Raw genomic sequence first — 20,897 nt, 5'->3', positions numbered from 1 at the left:
TGAGGCAGCAAAGCCTCCCCAAACCATCACACCACCATCACCATGCTGGACCCCAAACCATCACACCACCATCACCATGCTGGACCCCAAACCATCACACCACCACCACCATGCTGGACCCCAAACTATCACAGCACCACCACCATGCTGGACCCCAAACCATCACAGCACCATCACCATGCGTGACCGTTGGTATGAGGTTCTGGCGAATGAAGTGTTTGGTTTTCGCCAGGCATCATTGGACCCATGTCGTCCCAAAAGTTATACTTTTGACTGATCTGTCCATAGAACATTCTTCCAAGAGTCTTGATGATCATCCAGGTGCTTTTTGGCAAACTGGAGTCAACTTTGTTGGACGAGATGGGTCCCATTATGCCTGGCGAACACCAAAGGACTTCAGGGGCTTATTCTGTTGCAAAAAGTTTTGTGAATGAAATAGGGAGGGACCTACCTGAATTTGTCCAATATAAACCTCTTGTTTTAGTGTTTGGACTAATGATTACACCCCAGGTGTGCAAAACTGTGGCCCACTGAGGTTTCCCAAACTGGCTGCCAACTGAGGTTTCCCAAACTGGTTTCCCAAACTGGTTTCCCAAACTGTTTGTGCTTTGACCCTTTCCCATGTCCCTGTGGCCCAGCAAGGCACGTACCCCCTCAAGCTGCTCCAGGTATTTCCGTTGTGCCCTTGAGCAAGGCACGTACCCCCTCAAGCTGTTCCAGGTATTTCCGTTGTGCCCTTGAGCAAGGCACGTACCCCCTCAAGCTGCTCCAGGTATTTCCGTTGTGCCCTTGAGCAAGGCACGTACCCCCTCAAGCTGCTCCAGGTATTTCCGTTGTGCCCTTGAGCAAGGCACGTACCCCCTCAAGCTGCTCCAAGTATTTCCGTTGTGCCCTTGAGCAAGGCACTAACCCCCTCAAGCTGCTCCAGGGGCACCACCGCATCTCCTACTAACGTGTCATTTCCTGTCTCCCTTCAGGTGATCATCAACAGCACCATCACCCCCAACATGACCTTCACCAAGACCTCCCAGAAGTTTGGCCAATGGGCTGACAGCAGAGCCAACACAGTGTTCGGACTGGGGTTTGCCTCCGAGCAGCAGCTGGCCAAGGTACTGATTGGTTCATTGATTTTCTGTTACGATTTTAAAAAGACAAAGCTATTCCATCACTACTGTTAAGACATAGCTGTTCCGTCACTACCGGCAACATAAAGCCATTCCGTCACTACCTCTGTGTTTGTTTGGTCCAGTATTTATTGTTGTTGTTTGGGAACCACCTTGGATATGAGTTGATTAATCATCTCATGGGATTTTATCCTTCACGTATTTTACAGTGAATAAATAGTAGATGGTCTAGTTTGTCCCTGAGCTCATCATGTCAGAGTAACTCACCTCATCTCCACCATGGTTACATCCCAAACGACACCCTATTCCCTTTATAGTGCACTACTTTAGACTAAGGCCTATAGGGGTGATGGTGCACTACTTTTGACCAGGTTCCATTTGGGACATGTGATTACATCATCATTAACTTCTCTAGGGTAGGGGGCAGCATTCGGAATTTTGGATGAAAAGCATGCCCAAATTAAACGGCCTGCTACTCGGGCCCAGAAGATATGATATGCATATAACTGGTAGATGTGGATAGAAAACAAGTGTCCAAAACTGTTAAAATAGTGTCTGTGAGTATAACATAACTGATTTGTCAGGCAAAAACCTGAGAAAAATCCATTCAGGAAGTAGTTTTTTTGTTGTAGTTTTCTATTCAATGCCATTACAGTATCCATTGACTTAGGACTCCATTTGCAGTTCCTATGCCTTCCACTAGATGGAAGGCATAGGAACAGTCTTCAGAAATTGTTTCAGGCTTGTATTCTTATAAATGAGGGAGTAAGACCAGTCTGAATGAGTGGACCCTGACGTGTCACAGAGCTTTTTCATGCGCAATCCCAAGAGAGTGCATTTCTTGTTTACCTTTTATATTGACAACGTTATTGTCCGGTTGAAATATTATAGATCATTTAGGCTAAAAACAACCTGAGGATTGAATATAAACATTGTTTGACATGTTTCTATGAACTTTACGGATACAATTTGGATTTTTTGTCTGCTTGTTTTGACTGCTTGTTTTGACTGAAGAAAACACGCAAACAAAACAGAGGTTTTTGGATATAAAGAGACTTTATCGAAGAAAAGGAACATTTATTGAGTAAATTAATGTCTTCTGAGTGCAACCATATGAAGATCATCAAAGGTAAGGGATTATTTTTATCTCTATTTCTGAGTTTTGTAACTCTTCTGCTTGGCTGGTTACTGTGTGTAATGATTTGTCAACTGGGCTATGTTCTCAAATAATCGTAAGGTATGTCTTCGTCGTAAAGCATTTTTTTCAATCTGACACCGTGGTTGGATTCACAAGAAGTTCATCTTTAACCTATGTAAAATAGTATCTGTATCTGCAATCTTTTTTTAAATTTGTAATTTTACCTTTATTTAACCAGGCAAATCAGTTAAGAACAAATTCTTATTTTCAATGATGGCCTAGGAACAGTGGGTTAACTGCCTGTTCAAGGGCAGAACGACAGATTTGTACCTTGTCGGCTCGGGGGTTTGAACTTGCAACTTTCCGGTTACTAGTCCAGCGCTCTAACCACTCGGCTACCCTGCAATCTCACTGAATGTTGGCCAGTTGCTAGCATCCCACATACCCTAGAGAGGTTATGCGACACACACTCATCGCTTGTCTCCAGTGATTTTTGTTTTTATATTTGAACTTGTGTTAATCAATCTTTTTCCTTGTTTATTTTTCTCATCTTGTTTCAGTTTGCTGAGAAGTTCCAGGAAGTGAAGGAAGCAGCGAAGCTGGCCAGGGACAAGTCACAGGAGAAGATGGAGACATCGAGTAACAATTCCCAGGTAACGTACGGGCACACACACACACATGGTCACACACACACACAGACACATGGTCACACACGCACACACACAGACACATGGTCACACACACACACAGACATGGTCACACACGCACACACACAGACACATGGTCACACACACACACAGACACATGGTCACACACACACACAGACACATGGTCACACACGCACACACACAGACACATGGTCACACACACACACAGACATGGTCACACACACACACAGACACATGGTCACACACGCACAGACACATGGTCACACACACACACAGACATATGGTCACACACGCACACAGACACATGGTCACACACGCACACAGACACATGGTCACACACGCACACAGACACATGGTCACACACGCACACAGACACATGGTCACACACGCACACACACAGACACATGGTCACACACACGCACACACACACACACAGACACATGGTCACACACACACACAGACACATGGTCACACACACACACACACACACACACACACACACACACACACACACACACACACACAGACACATGGTCACACACACACACAGACACATGGTCACACACACACACAGACACATGGTCACACACACGCACACACCCATAATAACATGTGAAGAAGCGGTGAATTGCGCACACACACACACACATTAGCAGTCACATCCAAGGCTGCAAACACACACACACACACACACACACGCCTAGGAACAGATACATACAGTTGAAGTCGGAAGTTTACATAGGTTGGAGTCATTAACTCTTTTTTTCAACCACTCCACAAATGTCTTGTTATCAAACTATAGTTTAGGCAAGTCGGTTAAGGACATTTACATTGTGCATGAGTCCTTTTTCCAACTATTGTTTACAGACAAATTATTTCACTTATAATTCACTGTATCACAATTCTAGTGGGTCAGAAGTTTACATGCACTAAGTTGACTGTGCCTTTAAACAACTTGATGTCATGACTTTAGAAGCTTCTGATTGGCTAATTGACATCATTTGACTCAATTGGAGGTGTACCTGTGGATGTATTTCAAGGTCTACCTTCAAACACAGTGCCTCTTTGCTTGACATCAAGGCTGATCTCTTTTGATTTTCCCAAGACTTGTAGATCTCCACAAGTCTGGTTCATCTTTGGGAGCAAATTCCAAATGCCTGAAGGTACCACGTTCATATGTACAAACAATAGTAGGCAAGTATAAACACCATGGGGCCATGCAGCTGTCATACCGCTCAGGAAGGAGATGCGTTCTGTCTCCTAGAGATGAAGGTACCTTGGTGCGAAAAGTGCAAATCAATCCCAGAACAACAGCAAAGGACCTTGTGAAGATGCTAGAGTATCTAGCATACAAAAGTATCTATATTCACAGTAAAACGAGTCGACATAACCTGAAAGGGTGCTCAGCAAGGAAGAAGCCACTGCTCCAAACCTGCCATAAAAAAGCCAGACTATGGTTTGCAACTGCACATGGGGATAAAGAATGTACTTTTTGGAGAAATGTCCTCTGGTCTGATGAAACAAAAACAAACTGTTTGGCCATAATGACCATCGTTATGTTTGGAGGAACAAGGGGGAGGCTTGCAACCCGAAGAACACCATCCCAACCGTAAGGCACGGGGATGGCAGAATCATGTTGTGGGGGTGCTTTGCTGCAGGAGGGACTGGTGCACTTCACAAAATAGATGGCATCATGAGGTGGGACAATTATGTGGATAAATGAAGCAACATCTCAAGACATCAGTTAAATCTTGGTCGCAAGTGGGTCTTCCGAATGGACAATGACCCCAAGCATACTTCCAAAGTTGTGGAAAAATGTCTTAAGGACAACAAAGTCAAGGTATTGGAGTGACCATCACAAAGCCCTGACCTCAGTCCCATAGAAAATGTGTGGGCAGAACTGAAAAAGCGTGCGCGAGCAAGGAGGCCTACAAACCTGACTCAGTTACACCAGCTCTGTCAGGAGGAATGGGCCAAAATTCACCCAAATTATTGTGGAAGGCTGCCCAAAACATTTGACCCAAGTTAAACAATTTAAAGGCAATGCTACCAAATACTAATTGAGTGTATGTAAACCTCTGACCCACTGGAAATGTGATGAAAGTCATAAAAGCTGAAATAAATCATTCTCTCTACTATTATTCTGACATTTCACATTCTTAAAATGAAGTGGTGATCCTAACTGACCTAAGACAGACTAAGGTGTATGTTATCTTCTGACTTCTTCAACTGTATATACACACACCCAGTAATGAGTGACTCGGTGTCGTGAAGTGATACTTGGTGTGTGGGGGTCAAAGGTGACCGGGAGTCACTTATCATCTGCCAGCCGCCAAACAGACACGTAATCTACCCTGGGAGGCTGTAATGTGACGGGTCAGAGCTGTAAACAGTCTGCTGGATTGTGTTACATCATCTCATCAACAGCCTGAGGACAGTATCCTGACTGTCAGTTCTGTTCTAACATGTCCTCTCATTAGTATTCTGACTGTCAGTTCTGTTCTGTTCTAACATGTCCTCTCATTAGTATTCTGACTGTTAGTTCTGTTCTAACATGTCCTCTCATTAGTATTCTAACTGTCAGTTCTGTTCTATTCTAACATGTCATCTCATTAGTATTCTAACATGTCATCTCATTAGTATTCTAACATGTCCTCTCATTAGTATTCTGACTGTCAGTTCTGTTCTAACATGTCCTCTCATTAGTATTCTAACATGTCCTCTCATTAGTATTCTAACTGTCAGTTCTGTTCTAACGTGTCCTCTCATTAGTATTCTGACTGTCAGTTCTGTTCTAACGTGTCCTCTCATTAGTATTCTGACTGTCAGTTCTGTTCTAACATGTCCTCTCATTAGTATTCTGACATGTCCTCTCATTAGTATTCTAACATGTCCTCTCATTAGTATTCTAACATGTCCTCTCATTAGTATTCTGACTGTCAGTTCTGTTCTAACATGTCCTCTCATTAGTATTCTAACATGTCCTCTCATTAGTATTCTAACATGTCCTCTCATTAGTATTCTAACATGTCCTCTCATTAGTATTCTAACATGTCATCTCATTAGTGTTCTAACATGTCCTCTCATTAGTATTCTAACATGTCCTCTCATTAGTATTCTAACATGTCATCTCATTAGTGTTCTAACATGTCCTCTCATTAGTATTCTGACTGTCAGTTCTGTTCTAACATGTCCTCTCATTAGTATTCTAACATGTCCTCTCATTAGTATTCTAACATGTCATCTCATTAGTATTCTAACATGTCCTCTCATTAGTATTCTGACTGTCAGTTCTGTTCTAACATGTCCTCTCATTAGTATTCTAACATGTCCTCTCATTAGTATTCTGACATGTCCTCTCATTAGTATTCTGACTGTCAGTTCTGTTCTAACATGTCCTCTCATTAGTATTCTAACATGTCCTCTCATTAGTATTCTAACATGTCCTCTCATTAGTATTCTAACATGTCATCTCATTAGTGTTCTAACATGTCCTCTCATTAGTATTCTAACATGTCCTCTCATTAGTATTCTAACATGTCATCTCATTAGTGTTCTAACATGTCCTCTCATTAGTATTCTGACTGTCAGTTCTGTTCTAACATGTCCTCTCATTAGTATTCTAACATGTCCTCTCATTAGTATTCTAACATGTCCTCTCATTAGTATTCTAACATGTCCTCTCATTAGTATTCTAACATGTCCTCTCATTAGTATTCTGACTGTCAGTTCTGTTCTAACATGTCCTCTCATTAGTATTCTAACATGTCCTCTCATTAGTGTTCTAACATGTCCTCTCATTAGTATTCTAACATGTCCTCTCATTAGTATTCTGACTGTCAGTTCTGTTCTAACATGTCCTCTCATTAGTATTCTAACATGTCCTCTCATTAGTGTTCTAACATGTCCTCTCATTAGTATTCTAACATGTCCTCTCATTAGTGTTCTAACATGTCCTCTCATTAGTATTCTAACATGTCCTCTCATTAGTATTCTAACATGTCCTCTCATTAGTATTCTAACATGTCCTCTCATTAGTATTCTAACATGTCCTCTCATTAGTATTCTGACTGTCAGTTCTGTTCTAACATGTCCTCTCATTAGTATTCTAACATGTCCTCTCATTAGTATTCTAACATGTCCTCTCATTAGTATTCTAACATGTCCTCTCATTAGTATTCTGACTGTCAGTTCTGTTCTAACATGTCCTCTCATTAGTATTCTAACATGTCCTCTCATTAGTGTTTTAACATGTCCTCTCATTAGTATTCTAACATGTCCTCTCATTAGTGTTCTAACATGTCCTCTCATTAGTATTCTAACATGTCCTCTCATTAGTATTCTAACATGTCCTCTCATTAGTATTCTAACATGTCCTCTCATTAGTATTCTAACATGTCCTCTCATTAGTATTCTGACTGTCAGTTCTGTTCTAACATGTCCTCTCATTAGTATTCTAACATGTCCTCTCATTAGTATTCTAACATGTCCTCTCATTAGTATTCTAACATGTCCTCTCATTAGTATTCTAACATGTCCTCTCATTAGTATTCTAACATGTCCTCTCATTAGTATTCTAACATGTCCTCTCATTAGTATTCTAACATGTCCTCTCATTAGTATTCTAACATGTCCTCTCATTAGTATTCTGACTGTCAGTTCTGTTCTAACATGTCCTCTCATTAGTATTCTAACATGTCCTCTCATTAGTATTCTAACATGTCCTCTCATTAGTATTCTGACTGTCAGTTCTGTTCTAACATGTCCTCTCATTAGTATTCTAACATGTCCTCTCATTAGTATTCTAACATGTCCTCTCATTAGTATCCTGACTGTCAGTTCTGTTCTAACATGTCCTCTCATTAGTATCCTGACTGTCAGTTCTGTTCTAACATGTCCTCTCATTAGTATTCTAACATGTCCTCTCATTAGTATTCTAACATGTCCTCTCATTAGTGTTCTAACATGTCCTCTCATTAGTATTCTGACTGTCAGTTCTGTTCTAACATGTCCTCTCATTAGTATTCTAACATGTCCTCTCATTAGTATTCTAACATGTCCTCTCATTAGTATTCTAACATGTCCTCTCATTAGTATTCTAACATGTCCTCTCATTAGTATTCTAACATGTCCTCTCACTAGTATTCTAACATGTCCTCTCATTAGTATTCTAACATGTCCTCTCATTAGTATTCTAACATGTCCTCTCATTAGTATTCTAACATGTCCTCTCATTAGTATTCTAACATGTCCTCTCATTAGTATTCTAACATGTCCTCTCATTAGTGTTCTAACATGTCCTCTCATTAGTATTCTGACATGTCCTCTCATTAGTATTCTAACATGTCCTCTCATTAGTGTTCTAACATGTCCTCTCATTAGTATTCTAACATGTCCTCTCATTAGTATTCTAACATGTCCTCTCATTAGTATTCTAACATGTCCTCTCATTAGTATTCTAACATGTCCTCTCATTAGTATTCTAACATGTCCTCTCATTAGTATTCTAACATGTCCTCTCATTAGTATTCTGACTGCCAGTTCTGTTCTAACATGTCCTCTCATTAGTGTTCTAACATGTCCTCTCATTAGTATTCTAACATGTCCTCTCATTAGTATTCTAACATGTCCTCTCGTTAGTATTCTGACTGTCAGTTCTGTTCTAACATGTCCTCTCATTAGTATTCTAACATGTCCTCTCATTAGTATTCTAACATGTCCTCTCATTAGTATTCTAACATGTCCTCTCATTAGTATTCTGACTGCCAGTTCTGTTCTAACATGTCCTCTCATTAGTGTTCTAACATGTCCTCTCATTAGTATTCTAACATGTCCTCTCATTAGTATTCTAACATGTCCTCTCATTAGTATTCTAACATGTCCTCTCATTAGTATTCTAACATGTCCTCTCATTAGTATTCTAACATGTCCTCTCATTAGTATTCTGACTGTCAGTTCTGTTCTAACATGTCCTCTCATTAGTATTCTAACATGTCCTCTCATTAGTATTCTAACATGTCCTCTCATTAGTATTCTAACATGTCCTCTCATTAGTATTCTAACATGTCCTCTCATTAGTGTTCTAACATGTCCTCTCATTAGTATTCTGACTGTCAGTTCTGTTCTAACATGTCCTCTCATTAGTATTCTGACTGTCAGTTCTGTTCTAACATGTCCTCTCATTAGTATTCTAACATGTCCTCTCGTTAGTATTCTGACTGTCAGTTCTGTTCTAACATGTCCTCTCATTAGTATTCTAACATGTCCTCTCGTTAGTATTCTGACTGTCAGTTCTGTTCTAACATGTCCTCTCATTAGTATTCTAACATGTCATCTCATTAGTATTCTAACATGTCCTCTCATTGGTATTCTGACTGTCAGTTCTGTTCTAACATGTCCTCTCATTAGTATTCTAACATGTCCTCTCGTTAGTATTCTGACTGTCAGTTCTGTTCTAACATGTCCTCTCATTAGTATTCTAACATGTCCTCTCATTAGTATTCTAACATGTCCTCTCATTGGTATTCTGACATGTCCTCTCATTAGTATTCTAACATGTCCTCTCATTAGTATTCTAACATGTCCTCTCATTAGTATTCTAACATGTCCTCTCGTTAGTATTCTGACTGTCAGTTCTGTTCTAACATGTCCTCTCATTAGTATTCTAACATGTCCTCTCATTAGTATTCTAACATGTCCTCTCATTAGTATTCTGACTGTCAGTTCTGTTCTAACATGTCCTCTCATTAGTATTCTAACATGTCATCTCATTAGTATTCTGACTGTCAGTTCTGTTCTAACATGTCCTCTCATTAGTATTCTGACTGTCAGTTCTGTTCTAACATGTCCTCTCATTAGTATTCTGACTGTTAGTTCTATTCTAACATGTCCTCTCATTAGTATTCTGACTGTCAGTTCTGTTCTAACATGTCCTCTCATTAGTATTCTGACTGTCAGTTCTGTTCTAACATGTCCTCTCATTAGTATTCTGACTGTTAGTTCTATTCTAACATGTCCTCTCATTAGTATTCTGACTGTCAGTTCTGTTCTAACATGTCCTCTCATTAGTATTCTGACTGTCAGTTCTGTTCTGTTCTAACATGTCATCTCATTAGTATTCTGACTGTCAGTTCTGTTCTAACATGTCCTCTCATTAGTATTCTGACTGTTAGTTCTGTTCTAACATGTCCTCTCATTAGTATTCTGACTGTCAGTTCTATTCTAACATGTCCTCTCATTAGTATTCTGACTGTTAGTTCTGTTCTAACATGTCCTCTCATTAGTATTCTGACTGTTAGTTCTGTTCTAACATGTCCTCTCATTAGTGTTCTGACTGTCAGTTCTGTTCTAACATGTCCTCTCATTAGTGTTCTAACATGTCATCTCATTAGTATTCTGACTGTTAGTTCTATTCTAACATGTCCTCTCATTAGTATTCTGACTGTTAGTTCTGTTCTAACATGTCCTCTCATTAGTATTCTGACTGTCAGTTCTGTTCTAACATGTCCTCTCATTAGTGTTCTAACATGTCATCTCATTAGTATTCTGACTGTTAGTTCTATTCTAACATGTCCTCTCATTAGTATTCTGACTGTTAGTTCTGTTCTAACATGTCCTCTCATTAGTATTCTGACTGTCAGTTCTATTCTAACATGTCCTCTCATTAGTATTCTGACTGTCAGTTCTGTTCGAACATGTCCTCTCATTAGTATTCTAACATGTCATCTCATTAGTATTCTGACTGTCAGTTCTGTTCTAACATGTCATCTCATTAGTATTCTGACTGTCAGTTCTGTTCTAACATGTCCTCTCATTAGTATTCTGACTGTCAGTTCTGTTCTAACATGTCCTCTCATTAGTATTCTAACATGTCCTCTCATTAGTATTCTGACTGCCAGTTCTGTTCTAACATGTCATCTCATTAGTATTCTAACATGTCCTCTCATTAGTGTTCTAACATGTCATCTCATTAGTATTCTGACTGTCAGTTCTGTTCGAACATGTCCTCTCATTAGTATTCTAACATGTCATCTCATTAGTATTCTAACATGTCCTCTCATTAGTATTCTAACATGTCCTCTCATTAGTATTCTGACTGCCAGTTCTGTTCTAACATGTCATCTCATTAGTATTCTGACTGTCAGTTCTGTTCTAACATGTCATCTCATTAGTATTCTGACTGTGTACGCTCCCTATTTAAGCCCCAAAATTCCCTGGATATATTGGATGAGGCCCAAATGGAACCCTATCCACTACGTTTGACCAGAGCCAATGACAACCGTAGCATGTGTTCTCTTTATTTGGTCCGACATCAGATGGTTTAATCACATTCCTATTCAGAGGAAACTGGACTCGATTACTGTCTATTACTCTCCATTTATTAGATAAAGTTGAATAGTTTTTTTTATTTTTTATTTTTACATTTGCATAGATAATTATTTAATATGTGCTCCACTGAGCTGTAATTGATAATATCTTCATTAATTAGCAGTAGTCGGTTGTTTTGGGGTGCATAATCCCTCTTCGACAGAGCTACGTTAACATAACTGGTACCTTTTAGAGTCTGGGGAAGGAATGGGAATGCGTGGGCTAACGAGCAGCAGTAGTTCCAGTGTTTGGGTTTTTCCATCACGGGTTATTTGGACAAATCGCATCTATCACATTTCTGAAGGGGCCATTCGGCCTCTCATTCGTTGAGAGACGGTGGAGCTCCTCGTTCCAGCATCTCTTAATCCCCTCGGATACGGAACCAGAAATGAATCCTGCAGCTGACCAATCACGTGAGACTTTAGCTCCGGTTAACCGAGATGGTTCTATTCATTAATATATTGCTGGTTTACCTGATAAAACCCTTGCAACACAGAGAGAGGAGAGGATGGTCGTGTCCCAAATAGAGCCCTATTCCCTATATAGTACACTACTATAGACCAGAGCCCTATTCCCTATATAGTGGTACTACTATAGACCAGAGCCCTATTCCCTATATAGTGGTACTACTATAGACCAGAGCCCTATTCCCTATATAGTACACTACTATAGACCAGAGCCATATTCCCTATATAGTGCTACTACTATAGACCAGAGCCCTATTCCCTATATAGTGGTACTACTATAGACCAGAGCCCTATTCCCTATATAGTGGTACTACTATAGACCAGAGCCCTATTCCCTATATAGTACACTACTATAGACCAGAGCCATATTCCCTATATAGTGCTACTACTATAGACCAGAGCCCTATTCCCTATATAGTGGTACTACTATAGACCAGGGCCCTATTCCCTATATAGTGGTACTACTATAGACCAGAGCCCTATTCCCTATATAGTGGTACTACTATAGACCAGAGCCCTATTCCCTATATAGTGGTACTACTATAGACCAGAGCCCTATTCCCTATATAGTGGTACTACTATAGACCAGAGCCCTATTCCCTATATAGTGGTACTACTATAGACCAGAGCCCTATTCCCTATATAGTGGTACTACTATAGACCAGAGCTCTATTCCCTATATAGTGGTACTACTATAGACCAGAGCCCTATTCCCTATATAGTGGTACTACTATAGACCAGAGCCCTATTCCCTATATAGTGGTACTACTATAGACAAGAGCCCTATTCCCTATATAGTTGTACTACTATAGACCAGAGCCCTATTCCCTATATAGTGGTACTACTATAGACAAGAGCCCTATTCCCTATATAGTTGTACTACTATAGACCAGAGCCCTATTCCCTATATAGTGGTACTACTATAGACCAGAGCCCTATTCCCTATATAGTGGTACTACTATAGACAAGAGCCCTATTCCCTATATAGTTGTACTACTATAGACAAGAGCCCTATTCCCTATATAGTTGTACTACTATAGACCAGAGCCCTATTCCCTATATAGTGGTACTACTTTAGACCAGGGCCCTATTCCCTATATAGTGGTACTACTTTAGACCAGGGCCCTATTCCCTATATAGTGCACTACTATAGACCAGGGCCCTATTCCCTATATAGTGGTACTACTATAGACCAGAGCCCTATTCCCTATATAGTGGTACTACTATAGACCAGAGCCCTATTCCCTATATAGTGGTACTACTATAGACCAGAGCCCTATTCCCTATATAGTGGTACTACTATAGACCAGAACCCTATTCCCTATATAGTGGTACTACTATAGACCAGAGCCCTATTCCCTGTATAGTGGTACTACTATAGACCAGAGCCCTATTCCCTATATAGTGGTACTACTATAGACCAGAGCCCTATTCCCTATATAGTGGTACTACTATAGACCAGAGCCCTATTCCCTATAATAGTGGTACTACTAAAGACCAGAGCCCTATTCCCTATATAGTGGTACTACTATAGACCAGGGCCCTATTCCCTATATAGTGGTACTACTATAGACCAGAGCCCTATTCCCTATAATAGTGGTACTACTATAGACCAGGGCCCTATTCCCTATATAGTGGTACTACTATAGACCAGAGCCCTATTCCCTATATAGTGGTACTACTATAGACCAGAGCCCTATTCCCTATATAGTTGTACTACTATAGACCAGAGCCCTATTCCCTATATAGTGGTACTACTATAGACCAGAGCCCTATTCCCTATATAGTGGTACTACTTTAGACCAGGGCCCTATTCCCTATATAGTGGTACTACTTTAGACCAGGGCCCTATTCCCTATATAGTGCACTACTATAGACCAGGGCCCTATTCCCTATATAGTGGTACTACTATAGACCAGGGCCCTATTCCCTATATAGTGGTACTACTATAGACCAGAGCCCTATTCCCTATATAGTGGTACTACTATAGACCAGAGCCCTATTCCCTATATAGTGGTACTACTATAGACCAGAGCCCTATTCCCTATATAGTGGTACTACTATAGACCAGAGCCCTATTCCCTATAATAGTGGTACTACTAAAGACCAGAGCCCTATTCCCTATATAGTGGTACTACTATAGACCAGGGCCCTATTCCCTATATAGTGGTACGACCAGAGCCCTATTCCCTATAATAGTGGTACTACTATAGACCAGGGCCCTATTCCCTATATAGTGGTACTACTATAGACCAGAGCCCTATTCCCTATATAGTGGTACTACTATAGACCAGAGCCCTATTCCCTATATAGTGTCTTTGAGAGGTGTTTTTCTAGCCTCTCACCCAGCCAGCCAGTCTTAGCTCAGTACTCTCTGTTACTATTGATATGCCCCAAATGGCACCCTATTCCCCATAGACCCTGGTCTAAAGTAGTGCCCTATATAGGGAAAATGGTGCCATTTGGGATGTAGGCTATAACTAAATGGTGTTTCAGAGCTGTTCAGTACGAACTAGCTGTTACTATTACTACATGGTGTTTCAGAGCTGGTCAGTACTAACTAGCTGTTACTATAACTACATGGTGTTTCAGAGCTGGTCAGTACTAACTAGCTGTTACTATAACTACATGGTGTTTCAGAGCTGTTCAGTACTAACTAGCTGTTACTATAACTACATGGTGTTTCAGAGCTGGTCAGTACTAACTAGCTGTTACTATAACTACATGGTGTTTCAGAGCTGGTCAGTACTAACTAGCTGTTACTATAACGACATGGTGTTTCAGAGCTGCTCAGTACTAACTAGGTGTTACTATAACGACATGGTGTTTCAGAGCTGGTCAGTACTAACTAGCTGTTACTATAACGACATGGTGTTTCAGAGCTGCTCAGTACTAACTAGCTGTTACTATAACTACATGGTGTTTCAGAGCTGGTCAGTACTAACTAGCTGTTACTATCTGACTGTTACTATAATTAAATGGTGTTTCAGAGCTGTTCAGTACTAACTAGCTGTTACTATAACGACATGGTGTTTCAGAGCTGGTCAGTACTAACTAGCTGTTACTATAACTACATGGTGTTTCAGAGCTGGTCAGTACTAACTAGCTGTTACTATAACTACATGGTGTTTCAGAGCTGGTCAGTACTAACTAGCTTACTATAACGACATGGTGTTTCAGAGCTGGTCAGTACTAACTAGCTGTTACTATAACGACATGGTGTTTCAGAGCTGGTCAGTACTAACTAGCTGTTACTATCTGACTGTTACTATAACGACATGGCGTTTCAGAGCTGTTCAGTACTAACTAGCTGTTACTATAACTACATGGTGTTTCAGAGCTGGTCAGTACTAACTAGCTGTTACTATAACTACATGGTGTTTCAGAGCTGGTCAGTACTAACTAGCTGTTACTATAACAACATGGTGTTTCAGAGCTGCTCAGTACTAACTAGCTGTTACTATAACTACATGGTGTTTCAGAGCTGGTCAGTACTAACTAGCTGTTACTATAACGACATGGTGTTTCAGAGCTGGTCAGTACTAACTAGCTCTTACTATAACGACATGGTGTTTCAGAGCTGCTCAGTACTAACTAGCTGTTACTATCTGACTGTTACTATAACGACATGGCGTTTCAGAGCTGCTCAGTACTAACTAGCTGTTACTTTCTGACTGTTACTATAACGACATGGTGTTTCAGAGCTGCTCAGTACTAACTAGCTGTTACTATCTGACTGTTACTATAACGACATGGTGTTTCAGAGCTGGTCAGTACTAACTAGCTGTTACTATAACTACATGGTGTTTCAGAGCTGGTCAGTACTAACTAGCTGTTACTATCTGACTGTTACTATAACTACATGGTGTTTCAGAGCTGCTCAGTACTAACTAGCTGTTACTATCTGACTGTTACTATAACTACATGGTGTTTCAGAGCTGCTCAGTACTAACTAGCTGTTACTATCTGACTGTTACTATAACTACATGGTGTTTCAGAGCTGCTTAGTACTAACTAGCTGTTACTATCTGACTGTTACTATAACGACTTGGTGTTTCAGAGCTGCTTAGTACTAACTAGCTGTTACTATAACGACATGGTGTTTCAGAGCTGCTCAGTACTAACTAGCTGTTACTATCTGACTGTTACTATAACGACATGGTGTTTCAGAGCTGCTCAGTACTAACTAGCTGTTACTATAACTACATGGTGTTTCAGAGCTGCTCAGTACTAACTAGCTGTTACTATAACTACATGGTGTTTCAGAGCTGCTCAGTACTAACTAGCTGTTACTATCTGACTGTTACTATAACGACATGGTGTTTCAGAGCTGGTCAGTACTAACTAGCTGTTACTATAACTCCATGGTGTTTCAGAGCTGGTCAGTACTAACTAGCTGTTACTATAACTACATGGTGTTTCAGAGCTGCTCAGTACTAACTAGCTGTTACTATAACTACATGGTGTTTCAGAGCTGCTCAGTACTAACTAGCTGTTACTATAACTACATGGTGTTTCAGAGCTGCTCAGTACTAACTAGCTGTTACTATCTGACTGTTACTATAACGACATGGCGTTTCAGAGCTGCTCAGTACTAACTAGCTGTTACTATCTGACTGTTACTATAACTACATGGTGTTTCAGAGCTGGTCAGTACTAACTAGCTGTTACTATAACGACATGGTGTTTCAGAGCTGCTCAGTACTAACTAGCTGTTACTATAACGACATGGCGTTTCAGAGCTGCTCAGTACTAACTAGCTGTTACTATCTGACTGTTACTATAACGACATGGCGTTTCAGAGCTGCTCAGTACTAACTAGCTGTTACTATCTGACTGTTACTATAACGACATGGTGTTTCAGAGCTGCTCAGTACTAACTAGCTGTTACTATCTGACTGTTACTATAACGACATGGCGTTTCAGAGCTGCTCAGTACTAACTAGCTGTTACTATCTGACTGTTACTATAACGACATGGTGTTTCAGAGCTGCTCAGTACTAACTAGCTGTTACTATAACTACATGGTGTTTCAGAGCTGGTCAGTACTAACTAGCTGTTACTATAACTACATGGTGTTTCAGAGCTGGTCAGTACTAACTAGCTGTTACTATAACTACATGGTGTTTCAGAGCTGGTCAGTACTAACTAGCTGTTACTATAACGACATGGTGTTTCAGAGCTGCTCAGTACTAACTAGCTGTTACTATAACTACATGGTGTTTCAGAGCTGTTCAGTACTAACTAGCTGTTACTATCTGACTGTTACTATAACTACATGGTGTTTCAGAGCTGTTCAGTACTAACTAGCTGTTACTATAACTACATGGTGTTTCAGAGCTGGTCAGTACTAACTAGCTGTTACTATAACTACATGGTGTTTCAGAGCTGTTCAGTACTAACTAGCTGTTACTATAACAACATGGTGTTTCAGAGCTGCTCAGTACTAACTAGCTGTTACTATAACTACATGGTGTTTCAGAGCTGGTCAGTACTAACTAGCTGTTACTATAACGACATGGCGTTTCAGAGCTGCTCAGTACTAACTAGCTGTTACTATCTGACTGTTACTATAACGACATGGTGTTTCAGAGCTGGTCAGTACTAACTAGCTGTTACTATAACGACATGGTGTTTCAGAGCTGCTCAGTACTAACTAGCTGTTACTATCTGACTGTTACTATAACGACATGGCGTTTCAGAGCTGCTCAGTACTAACTAGCTGTTACTATCTGACTGTTACTATAACGACATGGTGTTTCAGAGCTGCTCAGTACTAACTAGCTGTTACTATCTGACTGTTACTATAACGACATGGTGTTTCAGAGCTGCTCAGTACTAACTAGCTGTTACTATAACTACATGGTGTTTCAGAGCTGCTCAGTACTAACTAGCTGTTACTATCTGACTGTTACTATAACTACATGGTGTTTCAGAGCTGCTCAGTACTAACTAGCTGTTACTATCTGACTGTTACTATAACTACATGGTGTTTCAGAGCTGCTTAGTACTAACTAGCTGTTACTATCTGACTGTTACTATAACGACTTGGTGTTTCAGAGCTGCTTAGTACTAACTAGCTGTTACTATAACGACATGGTGTTTCAGAGCTGCTCAGTACTAACTAGCTGTTACTATCTGACTGTTACTATAACTACATGGTGTTTCAGAGCTGCTCAGTACTAACTAGCTGTTACTATCTGACTGTTACTATAACTACATGGTGTTTCAGAGCTGGTCAGTACTAACTAGCTGTTACTATAACGACATGGTGTTTCAGAGCTGCTCAGTACTAACTAGCTGTTACTATCTGACTGTTACTATAACGACATGGTGTTTCAGAGCTGCTCAGTACTAACTAGCTGTTACTATAACTACATGGTGTTTCAGAGCTGCTCAGTACTAACTAGCTGTTACTATAACTACATGGTGTTTCAGAGCTGCTCAGTACTAACTAGCTGTTACTATCTGACTGTTACTATAACGACATGGTGTTTCAGAGCTGGTCAGTACTAACTAGCTGTTACTATAACTCCATGGTGTTTCAGAGCTGGTCAGTACTAACTAGCTGTTACTATAACTACATGGTGTTTCAGAGCTGCTCAGTACTAACTAGCTGTTACTATAACGACATGGTGTTTCAGAGCTGGTCAGTACTAACTAGCTGTTACTATAACTACATGGTGTTTCAGAGCTGCTCAGTACTAACTAGCTGTTACTATAACTACATGGTGTTTCAGAGCTGCTCAGTACTAACTAGCTGTTACTATCTGACTGTTACTATAACGACATGGCGTTTCAGAGCTGCTCAGTACTAACTAGCTGTTACTATCTGACTGTTAATATAACTACATGGTGTTTCAGAGCTGGTCAGTACTAACTAGCTGTTACTATAACGACATGGTGTTTCAGAGCTGCTCAGTACTAACTAGCTGTTACTATAACGACATGGCGTTTCAGAGCTGCTCAGTACTAACTAGCTGTTACTATCTGACTGTTACTATAACGACATGGCGTTTCAGAGCTGCTCAGTACTAACTAGCTGTTACTATCTGACTGTTACTATAACGACATGGTGTTTCAGAGCTGCTCAGTACTAACTAGCTGTTACTATCTGACTGTTACTATAACTACATGGTGTTTCAGAGCTGCTCAGTACTAACTAGCTGTTACTATCTGACTGTTACTATAACTACATGGTGTTTCAGAGCTGCTCAGTACTAACTAGCTGTTACTATCTGACTGTTACTATAACTACATGGTGTTTCAGAGCTGCTCAGTACTAACTAGCTGTTACTATCTGACTGTTACTATAACTACATGGTGTTTCAGAGCTGCTTAGTACTAACTAGCTGTTACTATCTGACTGTTACTATAACGACTTGGTGTTTCAGAGCTGCTTAGTACTAACTAGCTGTTACTATAACGACATGGTGTTTCAGAGCTGCTCAGTACTAACTAGCTGTTACTATCTGACTGTTACTATAACGACATGGTGTTTCAGAGCTGCTCAGTACTAACTAGCTGTTACTATCTGACTGTTACTATAACAACATGGTGTTTCAGAGCTGCTCAGTACTAACTAGCTGTTACTATAACTACATGGTGTTTCAGAGCTGCTCAGTACTAACTAGCTGTTACTATAACTACATGGTGTTTCAGAGCTGCTCAGTACTAACTAGCTGTTACTATCTGACTGTTACTATAACGACATGGTGTTTCAGAGCTGGTCAGTACTAACTAGCTGTTACTATAACTACATGGTGTTTCAGAGCTGTTCAGTACTAACTAGCTGTTACTATAACAACATGGTGTTTCAGAGCTGCTCAGTACTAACTAGCTGTTACTATAACTACATGGTGTTTCAGAGCTGGTCAGTACTAACTAGCTGTTACTATAACGACATGGCGTTTCAGAGCTGCTCAGTACTAACTAGCTGTTACTATCTGACTGTTACTATAACGACATGGTGTTTCAGAGCTGGTCAGTACTAACTAGCTGTTACTATAACGACATGGTGTTTCAGAGCTGCTCAGTACTAACTAGCTGTTACTATCTGACTGTTACTATAACGACATGGCGTTTCAGAGCTGCTCAGTACTAACTAGCTGTTACTATCTGACTGTTACTATAACGACATGGTGTTTCAGAGCTGCTCAGTACTAACTAGCTGTTACTATCTGACTGTTACTATAACGACATGGTGTTTCAGAGCTGGTCAGTACTAACTAGCTGTTACTATAACTACATGGTGTTTCAGAGCTGGTCAGTACTAACTAGCTGTTACTATCTGACTGTTACTATAACTACATTGTGTTTCAGAGCTGCTCAGTACTAACTAGCTGTTACTATCTGACTGTTACTATAACTACATGGTGTTTCAGAGCTGCTCAGTACTAACTAGCTGTTACTATCTGACTGTTACTATAACTACATGGTGTTTCAGAGCTGCTTAGTACTAACTAGCTGTTACTATCTGACTGTTACTATAACGACTTGGTGTTTCAGAGCTGCTTAGTACTAACTAGCTGTTACTATAACGACATGGTGTTTCAGAGCTGCTCAGTACTAACTAGCTGTTACTATCTGACTGTTACTATAACTACATGGTGTTTCAGAGCTGCTCAGTACTAACTAGCTGTTACTATCTGACTGTTACTATAACTACATGGTGTTTCAGAGCTGGTCAGTACTAACTAGCTGTTACTATAACGACATGGTGTTTCAGAGCTGCTCAGTACTAACTAGCTGTTACTATCTGACTGTTACTATAACGACATGTTGTTTCAGAGCTGCTCAGTACTAACTAGCTGTTACTATAACTACATGGTGTTTCAGAGCTGCTCAGTACTAACTAGCTGTTACTATAACTACATGGTGTTTCAGAGCTGCTCAGTACTAACTAGCTGTTACTATCTGACTGTTACTATAACGACATGGTGTTTCAGAGCTGGTCAGTACTAACTAGCTGTTACTATAACTCCATGGTGTTTCAGAGCTGGTCAGTACTAACTAGCTGTTACTATAACTACATGGTGTTTCAGAGCTGCTCAGTACTAACTAGCTGTTACTATAACGACATGGTGTTTCAGAGCTGGTCAGTACTAACTAGCTGTTACTATAACTACATGGT

General features: G+C 40.2%; 1 protein-coding gene across 2 annotated transcripts in view; it reads left to right on the top strand.

Annotated features, from left to right (window-relative positions):
* Positions 1-20,897, top strand: part of LOC135555057 (homer protein homolog 2-like) — a 143,965-nt gene that overhangs the window by 81,218 nt on the left and 41,850 nt on the right. For both annotated transcript variants that reach the window (XM_064987430.1, XM_064987438.1), the window contains exons 3-4: positions 978-1,109; positions 2,823-2,915. In XM_064987430.1, coding sequence (XP_064843502.1) covers positions 978-1,109; positions 2,823-2,915 — 225 coding nt within the window. The remainder of the gene's footprint in view (positions 1-977; positions 1,110-2,822; positions 2,916-20,897) is intronic.

The sequence above is a fragment of the Oncorhynchus masou genome, chromosome 2, assembly GCF_036934945.1.
Source record: "Oncorhynchus masou masou isolate Uvic2021 chromosome 2, UVic_Omas_1.1, whole genome shotgun sequence".
NCBI lineage: Eukaryota > Metazoa > Chordata > Actinopteri > Salmoniformes > Salmonidae > Oncorhynchus > Oncorhynchus masou.
The sequence above is the reverse complement of the archived record's forward strand: the minus strand, read 5'-3'. Positions and strand labels throughout refer to the sequence as shown.